Genomic DNA, 11171 nt, shown 5'->3' on the forward strand with positions numbered 1-11171 from the left:
GAATTGTTCATCTTCTTTTGCAGGTCTGAATTTGCAACAACTACATATAGGTAACAAAATAATCCAAACTCAAAGGTCTACTTGAAAGCTTTCTCAGCTTCAGTTAAACAGAAGTTTGCTTCAAGTTATTTCAGTTTTATTTGTTCCACACATACATAGCATATCATAAATTTGATTTTCCATAACTGTTTTCAAATAGTTGGTATTTCAACACCCAACGACCTCAGAGGAGCTGCCACCCTGCAGCCTCTGCTCTGATCTGTTGGAGTGGAACAAGGTTTAATCAGAGTCTAAGTCCCTGTTGTGTTTTGTTTAGTCTTTTTGCAAATCTTAAGCCCCCCTCCACCGTTCCTTCCACTGACCTTACCCACCTGATCCCAATGTCCTGAATGCAACAAACACAGTTGTGATCTGTAGCTGAACTTACCCCTGTGCTTCCTCACTGTCACAGAGCCAAACAAGATCAACTGATTAGTAATCAGCCAACAAATGTAGACCTGTGAATTTGTGTGATCAGAGTGACCTGTCCTAACCCCTCTACTGTGGATTAACAAATGTTTTGACATGACACAACAGTTACTAATCTTTTATTTATATCCAAACATTTATGTTACATAAAAAATGGAAAATCTATCTAAGATATCCTGTCTTGCATCATAATATCTCTGTAAGTCAGTTTGTGGTAACAGAGGACTCAGAGCATGACTACCACGTGCCGGGGGTCAGATTTGTGCCAACATCCCATTACGACACACTCTTTTAGACACACACAGACACAGTGGTAGTCCCTCACGTGGGTTTGAGGTAGTTATAGAGGGCGCTGAGTCCTCCTTGCAGCACCTCCTGAATAGGCTTGAGGAGGGGGTTGTGGATAATATGAAGTCCTTTATCCAGCGGGTGGCAGGCCAACCTCCCGAGCCTGTTCAGTAGATACATTTCCACCGGTACATTTTGCAGGTCATTGAAGTCGACATTGAGGAGTTCTAAAGACTCAAGGAAACACAGTGTCTTGGGAAGTGTGTGGATACTGTTTCCCTCCACGATGAGGATCTTCAGGTTAACCAAGTCCTGGATCTGGTCTGCAATTGTCTCCAGACGGTTGCAGGCCAGGTGGAGGAAGACCAGACCTTTCATGCTGTAGACACAGGTGGGGATGTGAACAATGCGGTTGTGGCTAAGGTTGAGTTTGGTAAGACTGTGCATGGCTGCCAAGCTGCCTGGGAGGCCTGTGATCTGGTTGTTGGCCAGACTGAGCACCTCCAGACAGGTGCAGGAGCCCAGCTCCTCAGGGACCTCGCTCAGGCGGTTGCGACAAGCAAAGAGCACACGCAGCTTCTTCAGGAGGCCAATCTCGGGTGGGAGGCTGGACAGGTTGTTGCCCCACAGGTTGAGGATCACGAGATTGTCCAGAGTACCCAGGGCAGGGGGCAGAGAGCACAGGCAGTTCATGGACAAGTTTAGCTTCTGAAGCTCTCGGAGCTCCCACAGCTCAGCTGGGGTTTCATCAAGCCCCCGCATGGCTAAACTCAGGGTGCTGTAACCAAAGTGCACCATGGTGTGTCTGCGGATCCTCTCAGCAGCCGAGGACAGGCTGGGCTGATCGTCTCTCAAAGCACTCCTCCTCCTTTGACTCACATTCACCTCATTCAACTCCTTGTTGGAAAAACTGCGAGATTGCTTCCCACCCATCGTCCTCGCAGTAATGTTGATTCTATCGCCTATAACAGGATGTCAGCATGCGATTAGCTGAATCACCAGCACTTGGAGCATTGAGAGGACTGCTAAAGATAATGGCTGCTGATTGATCTCCAGGGTTCTTGAACATGCCACACAGCACATGATCAGCTCCAGTGGCACTGTGGTGTCTGGCTGTTGTAGAACTTCTGATGTTTGGCAGCAGTTACACTGAATCCTGGCTTGGTTTTTCCGAGTGGAGTTGGAGGCTGCTGTAACTGAGCAGCAGTTGGTCTCCCAGACCAACTGCCTGTCTTACTGGATTTCATTCCCCAGCTGGTCCTGTCACTTTGCAAGTCCACAGATAGCACTATGGTCCCCACCCACTCCAGGAGGGGAGGACTGGGGATAGGATGCTGTGTGAGCTCAATCAGTTGAGGTCACTGCTATGATCTCATAGTCAAACACACAGAAATACACTGGTGTTCACAAACACATTCAAGCTTGGCACAGAACCATGTTTATTCTGTTACCGGCACCTTCTTTCTTTTGTAGTATATTTTGCATTTTACATGATTCAGATATTTAACATACTATCTCTGGCTGACCATAATCTCTTCTCACTTTTTTTCTCTCATCGTCCCTGCACCTTTGTGTATGTTCCCCTAGTCTCAACTTAAATATGGCACCAAGCTGGCAGCCGTGAAAACACTGTATCATCTCTCAAAAAAGTTCTTAGAAGAATTAGTGGAACCTCATGCACAGACAGGCGCTGGTTTAATCTCAAGTGCAAAAGGACATGGAATATTCCAACACGTTCCTGGAAGACTCTTCCGCTATTCACAATTTCATTCATGCGTCCCTGAGGGGTGAAGCTGTCTTTATGCAAGAGAATATACTGTAGTGCATTTACATTTTAGACTGTCTTTCCCCGCAGCAACATACACACTGAGGAAAAAAGTTCTTAATGCTTTTCCCCTAAAGAGTTCTTTTAAGTATCTTTGTAGCATCTCCTCACTGAAAGCTATTTGTTCCACTTCCTTTCAAAATGAAGAGAAAAAAATTCAAATATTTACTTTGATTTGTGGAATAGTCTCTATGTCTGCCTAATCGGTTCAGAGTTGTAGGGCAGGGCAGCTATCCCAACATGCATTCCAGGTACTTGTACTTGAGCATTTCCATGTCATGGTACTTTATGCTTGTACGCCAATTCAAGCTAAATATGGTACTTTTTAACTTCGCTACATTTATTTGATAACTTCAGTTAAACCATGGATATACAATGCAATGGTCTAGACTAAACTACCCCAAAATATATAAAATTGTTTGCTCCAACTTTAATTACACATGAATGCATCAGTAAAGATAATCTAATAATATAACATATAATAGTATATAACATACAGAGGCCATAGCAAAAAAAGCTATAAAAACCTACTGTCCCTGCTCAGCACAAAACAACTGAGAGACAAAGTTTGTGAATACCTGGTGGAAATAGTGAAGCATTTAGCAGCTAAAGAGCCAGATATCTCCCTCTGGAGGTAGAGACAAAAACACTGAGCAAAAAGAGTATTTTGGACTTACATTCACCAGGTGGCCCAGACACATGACTCCAATAATGTGACTCTGTAACTGCCGGTTGTGAATATAAGCAACGGTCTCCTCATATCAACTTAAAAGGTGATGATATATCAATGTTGTGACGACAACTTGTTTCTGCTGCACCAAGAAATAGATACATAAATAACTCTGGGGCTGTCAATACTTCGTCCACCAGTGTCCATTTCACATAATCTGCTTGTTTTTGGACTGTAGGAGGAAAATGAAGTAACTGGAGGAAACCCACACAGACATAGGAGACCATCCAGACTCCTCATAAAATAAAAAAAAAAGCATAGCCAGCTGGTTTGCACTCAGGGCCTTCCTGCTGTGAGCCAATCGTGCTACTCTTCACAAGTTTGCTCCAAAGGGCTTTACAGTCTATACAGAATTTGACACGCTCTATCCTTTGAGCATCAATACATATGAGAAATCTTCATGAAAAATCCTTTAACAGGGGAGAAATGTGAGAAACCTTAGGAAGAGAAACAGAGGAGAGATACCTCTGTCAGGATAGACAGACATGTTACGAATGTACTGTATGTACAGCACAGCATGTACAATGAGCTGCTGTGCCAGCCATATTGCTAATTTATAGGTCCAGTTTCTATCCTGTTCTGGTTTCTGTTTAGGTCCAATTAGGCCTATAATACTTTACTTCTATCTATCTATCTATCTATCTATCTATCTATCTATCTATCTATCTATCTATCTATCTATCTAAATCTGTAAAACAATATGCAATATTCATAAGAACAGAAAATGACTTTAATCTCTCGAAATAAACACTGTTTTTATTCATATTTATTTTATGGCATCAGTCTTTTTCTAAGAGGTGTCACTCAACTGATTTAAATGGTTTTTGAAACAGGAGAAGTCTACACTCATGAGCTGTGAACACATTATAAAAACGTTACGGGTGTAAATGGGTCCTTGGACTTGATCCTCTTTCCTTCGACAGCCTTACAGAGTCTGACCAGGACTTAGAGTGGCCTTAGTCATCATTCTTCTCCCAGTCCAGTAATCAAAGTACTCGGATGACAGTTAGCAGTGATATCCAACTCTGGGGACTCTGTGGCTCTGCTCTGAGCATGGCTACATCAGCACTTATGAATGACGGGTTGAATCATGTGTTTGCTGAATTGGACACTGGAGATATGGCTACTGGGGTGCATTGTCCATTCAGGCAGCTGCTTGTGCAGCATGCCTCATCTGGACATTTTTGGTAAATGATAATACCTTCATATCACAGTTCCTTTGTGTTTGACTGGTGCATTTCTTGTGTGTGCTTGCAGTAACAACATTTCATCACAGTCTTTACACAGCCCTCAGTTTTAGGAGATCTGTGCTGCTGGTTTTGTGTATATGTGTGCCACAGTTAATTTCACAAACAGCAGGATTGCTATATCCTGCCATCCTCTATTTACATGAAAAATGACACCTCAGCTGTAATCGTTAGAGCAACCCCCCCCCCCCCCAATATGCGAACATATGCACGGAGTGGCAACACGAGGCTGAGAACACATGCTGTCAAATATGCAGAAAAAGCTTGGCTTCATATGCATATCCCTCATTATGGGTTAACTGTAGCATCGCAATACCTGGATAAAGCCTAGATGGATGGACAGATGGAGGGAGGGAGTGGGATAGAAGCTAGGTAGGTGGATGAATGGGTAGAGGGAATAATGCTCATTTCTGCGACAGAGAGATGTCATCATGACATACCTCTCCATAACACACCACCATCTAACACTTCGTCATAATCTTGTGCTGCATGAATCTTCATTAAATGCTCCTTTTTTATCCTGTGCATGTTTTTTTTCCAGATGAATCCTCTTTTCTGCCAGACGAACAGATGTGTGGAAACAGCTTGAGATTTAAATTACAAGAAAATGGGATTTACCATTCCTCTTGCATTCGCACAACACCTTAATACAGAGTCCCATTAGCACCAAATGAGGATGAGTTATTCACTCTGAGAACAGTTACACCCTCCAGTCCTCAGGGTGACAAAAATGATCTCATTTGAGAAAGCTCATCTGGTTATGTGGCACAATAATGACTCTGGATGAGCTACCTTTAGAGACTCGAGTTCAAGATATATACCATTATTACTTGTTCATTACTGTGGAGGCTTCTGGAGATGACAGATGATATATGGCCTTGCTGCCAGAGTATCTGCCGTAGGTGTCTCTGTCCCGCTGAATTGTAAGGAGTACCTGCCAAGACCTGAGGCTCTTTAGAGTCTATATTGCAGACACATTACTCCCTGAAGCCAGCACTCTTATTGAGGAATATGTTCCCTCTTTAGACAGAATACAAGACAAGATCAAGTAAGAGAGACAGGAAATATGCATTTTTGCACACCTATTGAGTATTCCAGACAAAATTAGCCTCATGAAATGGGAGAGAGCTTGTGAACAGGGGTGGATGGCGAGCCACCTGAGCTGATAATCGTCTATTATTCAGCAGGTGCAGATGTGAATATTCACACCACTGGACACTTTCCACTTTCCATTTGTGCATGCACGCATACACATCCCGCCAGCTAATGGAGTCTGTGGAAGTGGCAGTGCATTTTTGTCAAAAACTGAGGATATGTCACAGATTTGAATTGCCATCTGGAAATTGGTTGCAACACTGCTCTGCCCAAACCTCCAGGTGACACAATGGATCTACTCAGCAATGCAAATTAGCCGGGAAGAAATTTGAGGGAGTGTCCAAAAAGTCAGCTCGGAGGCTGAATACTAGGCCAAGAACATTTCATTTCAATGTTTCAAATGTTCATTTACTTACCAGATTGGACACACTGAGGTTGCCCCTGGCTGGTTGTGCACATTGTTACCATGGAAATTACTGTATATCAAGGTGGTTTTAGCATATTCAAGACTACTTCGAAGACAAATCGGTGCTAAAAGAGCACAAACACAAATTCATAACCATTCTACATCTTCTTAGAATATTTTTCACCTTCTTATCAACTCTATGTGAAGCACCTCTGCTGAGTATCTTGTAATCTACTAATCTCTTTCCCCAGGCCACACGCCAGGTATCTGTACTTAGATCTGTAGTGAAGCAGATTCATCTTGAGATAAACTGGGACAACATGATGAATAGATAATAAAGGCACCCAGGGGAGAGCACTATCCGGGTTAACTCCACCGCATAAAGATACCATTTGCAATGATGGCTGGAATCAACAGGGAAGTGCGGTGAGCAAAGCTAACAGGGCTCCAAAGTGACCAAATCAGTCTCGACTTTGCTGATGCAGCAGATGGGGAGTACAAACCAATTGTGGCTGTGACAACAACAAGCAGGGTGATAAAGTACCACCAAGCAGCCTATCTGGGTCTCACCTGCTCACCGCGACTGCTATAGGCTACTGGGTGCTAAACAAAACAGTTGCACAGTGTGCGCTGTTGCAGAGTAATCATGATGAGATAAACTGTAAGTGCTTTGGGATGTCAATGAGATTGATTGATTGATCTGTAGGCCAGGCTCTGACCTCGTCACTTCATGCAACCTCTGCAGCCACCCTCGAGAGATGATAATGAACTGCTCTTCCAAAGCTGCATTGGAGACAGAGCCTGATGCCCGTTAATATGTGTGGTATCTTATATTTATGAGCCAGGCACAAGCCACCACTCCACTGCTGGGCACCCCAGACAACTAAGGGAATACAGTATTTCTGTAACAACTCACTTCCCATATCAAATGTTAGACTGACTTCTAGTAAATTCATGGGACCTTGCAGCATCCTGTAGTTCTTCTCCAAATACATGAGCTGGTGGCAGAAGCACCTCACTTCCACCACTCACCCCTACTGACCTTGTGAAAGAAATTCTTCTTGAATATTAACATTTGCTAGTTCTCTGACGAATTACAGACTCATTGTGGTGAATGAAATTTCTTTCATTCAAGTTGCATGGACAGAAAACCCTAGCATAGTTGTGCTATGATAGGACACTTTGTGTATGTTTTTTTTTTATCTATTAGAGATTGAGAATGATATATTGCCATAAAAAAAAGTAATTAAAATTACACTTCTCAATTAAAAATACTTATTTTTTAAGGTTAGCACATTGCAGTACACAGTGTTCAGGTGAAAGTAACTTACCACAATTTCCTCCAGTGAAGAAACCACCAAAGGCCTCCAACAACACAACACATGAGACCAGAGCACGGGTGGACTGATCATGGCTCAAACCGTCAAAACATCCATAAAGTTTTAAAAGTTTTTACGGGCTCCTGCAGCCAGTCCGTGGCTAAATTTCTCTCTCAGTCTGACCATGGAGCCGTTACTGGTCTGGCCTAGATGAACGGCCCTACGAGCGGCCCAAGGGTCCAGCTTGACTCGGAACTGTCCTTTCTTCTCCTCCATGTGTAAGTAACTTGATGGCTACACATTGTTACATGGCTGTTTTCATTTCTGACCGGCTACAGTAGCCATGATAATGTTTGCTGACTAGCTGTTTCCGATATTATGAATGTGTTCAGCAAATGTTGCTATTGCTAGCTGGCTAACTGCTAGCATTCGTGTGGCGTACGTCACGGCAATGCTAGCGTGGCTAATGGTTGTAGCTAGATAGTTTTTTGTTGGTTCTCGTGAACACAGTGTAACTTTATTCACTTGTCTTTCTTCTTATGTGTTCAATGGCCGCCTTCTTTGTGGCTCATAACACTTGCTGGCTGGGCCTCCAGTTGTAGTGCTATCTGTAGAATCTGTTCCTTCTGAGAAAAGAAGGAAGGTGAGGTTGTAGCCAAACTGAGACCGGAAGTGTGGCCGACGAAGCGTTTGTTTTGATTTGAGATGGTGGAGATCAATTTTATGAACATTTTGTGCTTGAATCAATATATAAAGTAACACCGACTATAGTGCATCAACATTTATTGATACTATTTCTACTACTAGTAGTAGTAGCCTACTTACAATATATCACAAAATAGTACCAATAAACTTTTTTGAAGCCTTTATCTATATCTCATTCATTATTCTCCAATGCTATGGAGTCCATCATTGTTGGCGTTGAAACTCATTTATTTACTTAATTCATAAAGGCAGTCCAACGGGCCAATCAGAAGCTATGAAATGCTCCATGAGGCATAGCAGTTGCAGCAAGTGTTGGCATTGTAGAGTAACAACAGAGTTAGCAAATCAGCAGTGCAGCAGCAGGACAGCAGAGCAAAGGAGAGGAAGTAGCTCTGCCAGTATGAACAAGCCACTTTGGGTGGGTGTGTTGCACATATAATATGTGAATTGTCTGTTTGAGCTAGGCCTTGGTGGTGTGTCAGGTGCGGAGGAGACACTTATGTTACAAAGTTCTCATTGTGGGCTGATGATTTTTTATTTTCATGCCACTAGAAGTCGAGACAATAGCATCTGACAAGCTCTGTTCTAGAAATTAGGATGCTTGCCAGACCATCACTGCCAGCAAGCCATAAATGTTTCATGTGGTGCTGATATGGTAATCATTGGATCCCTACAATGACACCTTGTGAGAGTTGGATAACGATGGCTGTCTTTCAGGCCTGTGTGACTCTGGACACAGTCCAGCAGCTGAGGCAGAGTCTTAAGTGTGAATCTGTCAGTTAAAAAGGCCACGTTACGTCCAACAGATCTGTAAAAGTCTCAAAGAAGAGCAAAATAAAGGTGCAATGGGTGTCGTCCATGCACCACACAGCTATACGAGTCACTGGTGAAAGATGCCACACAAATGCATTCCTCTGAGTTAAATATGCATTCCGTTTCATGAGGTTTGCAAGTGGGTCCAGGTGCCTGTTGGTGGCACAGACCCAGCTGGAGGATGTGGCTGACTCGCTCCGCTGGCGCTCAGGCTGGCATACTAACAGAGCCAGGGGTGCTTTCACAGTGAGTTGAAAGAGGCTGGCGCCGACGCCACACACCCAGGGTTCAGAGACACAGGCTCCAGCTGCATGTCCACAAGCTCACATATAGCTAAAGAAATTAAAGACTGGAAATCCAAAGTGTATTTTCAACCTGCAACATGGTTTGTGGCAGGAATATTGATTTTATAACATTAGCAATCATGCACAACACCACCACCTCAATCACATCTGTGACTTGTTGCATGTGAGACTGAGTGAGATTAATTGTTGGGGTGAAAAAAATTAATTTTCCAATCACAAGGGATGAAGCAATAAATGGCTGACATGTCTAAAAGAGCTTAATGTATTATTTCTCTGAGACTTGTGTAAGCCTTTTATTAAACTGAAACAATCTTGTCAGACACCTGTTGTTCTTGCAGGGGGTATTTATTGTTGGCCTATGTCAGCGCACTGTAATCCCTGGCTAGAACATGGCTGTATTACCAATGTGACCTATTCTTGGTCATCGTAATTTCCCGAGAGCGTGTGTGTGTGTGTGTGTGTGTGTGTGTGTGTGTGTGTGTGTGTGTGTGTGTGAGAAAGAGAGAGAGATTGAAGGAGGGAGAGGCAGAGAAAGTGACAGTGTCCATACGCATGAGTGTGTATTTGTGTGTGCTTGTATCCAGTGATTGCAGGCACCCTTCAGCCATTTCAGTCAAGCTTTTTTTTATTTTTTTTTGACACCCAATGTCATGCAGAACAAATCGCCTATTGCTGACACCAGTGATTTCTTGTCTCCCGTGCTGAGAAGTGTATGTGGAGGCAAAACAGTTGGGTCTTACTGACGGGGAGTTGGACATTTCTGTGATTAAGTAGTAATGGCCCGGGACGTGACAGGGGAATGGGGGATTTCACTGGTCACAGGGCAGGAAAAACTGCACACCCTTGGGCCTGTGGGCTATTTTAGAGAGAGTATATAATTATTTCAGTTTCAGTTTTGCTACCAAAACTCTCTAAACTGGCAATTAAGTGGTGAGAAAATGTAAAAATTTCAGCAGTTTTTTCTTTTGTCATGAAATTGCAGCATCACAGACTGGATCACTTGTGTTTTTGAAGGACTTAGAAATGATTGACATGCACACATAACATTAGAGTTTAAAAGCAAAGAGGAATCTCATCATCTCACCACCTTCACCACGCCTGCCTTGAATTCCAGTGTCTGCCTATAGGCTTAGCCCACTAATTGTGGCTTTAGTTCCTATGGTATTGCTGCATGCCTGTGGTTTGGTTTAAGGCTTCGGTTATATTAAGACCTGGGTATTTTAACTTCTGTAACGGAATACACCATCATCTAAGATAATCAAAGATCTGTGTCGTTTGATTTACTTGTGAGGTTGTGTCTTATTGCAATGCACAGCTTGAGAGATGGTGCTTCATGCATTCCTGAAGTCTGAACCAAAAACAAGAGATGGAAATAAATAGTAATTAGATGGTGATGTTTCTATGGGCATATATAATAGTTAATTGAGCACTTACAGATGGGCTTCTGGTACTATAAGTGGGTCCTGTGTGTGCTATAAATGGTGTTATGGGGACATCTACTGGCCAATGTTAAAGCAGACAATGGAGTATTTTTTACTGTTGAACAGCCTGTTAATTTGATTCATGTGGTAGTATTCCAATAATGTCCCTCTGGGGATTAGCACGTGTGTACTGTGTCTGTGGTATGACTTCATGGTGCTCGTGTAGTATTTCTCTTTTAATCATTCCTTTAATATTTATGTTGGTACCATGCTACTCCACTGGTGATCTTTCTATAGAGGGCAGTATCCAGGATTGTAGAAAAGTCTAAATTGACCTATTCCAACCATAAACTAAGAAATTTCTGACTAGCCTTGAAAAGTCTGCAATTTATTCTATTTTTTCCCTCATTTTGTTCATGCATTGAACTGTTCAGTCGTACATTAGTTATCTCCATAAACTAGAGATAAAAGGATATCTCAAGGCCTTCCTCATACTGTTAGGATTGAATTCTAGTAGAAATATTTTAAATCTTAATTTTTTATTATATT

The 11171-nt window shown here is 42.6% G+C and overlaps 1 protein-coding gene across 1 annotated transcript; it reads right to left on the reverse strand.

The window, feature by feature from the left end:
- Nucleotides 1-789: 789 nt before the first annotated feature.
- Nucleotides 790-1620, reverse strand: lrrc30 (leucine rich repeat containing 30). Its single transcript, XM_022758292.1, has one exon. The coding sequence runs from the start codon at nucleotides 1552-1554 to the stop codon at nucleotides 790-792; it is 765 nt and encodes a 254-aa protein (XP_022614013.1). The 5' UTR covers nucleotides 1555-1620.
- Between the last annotated feature and the right edge of the window lie 9551 nt (nucleotides 1621-11171).

The sequence above is a fragment of the Seriola dumerili genome, unplaced genomic scaffold (assembly GCF_002260705.1).
Source record: "Seriola dumerili isolate Sdu_G_001 unplaced genomic scaffold, Sdu_1.0 BDQW01000291.1, whole genome shotgun sequence".
Classification (NCBI taxonomy): Eukaryota; Metazoa; Chordata; class Actinopteri; order Carangiformes; family Carangidae; genus Seriola; species Seriola dumerili.

Coding starts and splice junctions, on each gene's coding strand:
- lrrc30 (XM_022758292.1), bottom strand. CDS start 1,554: ATGGTGCACTTTGGTTACAGCACCCTGAGTTTAGCCATGCGGGGGCTT.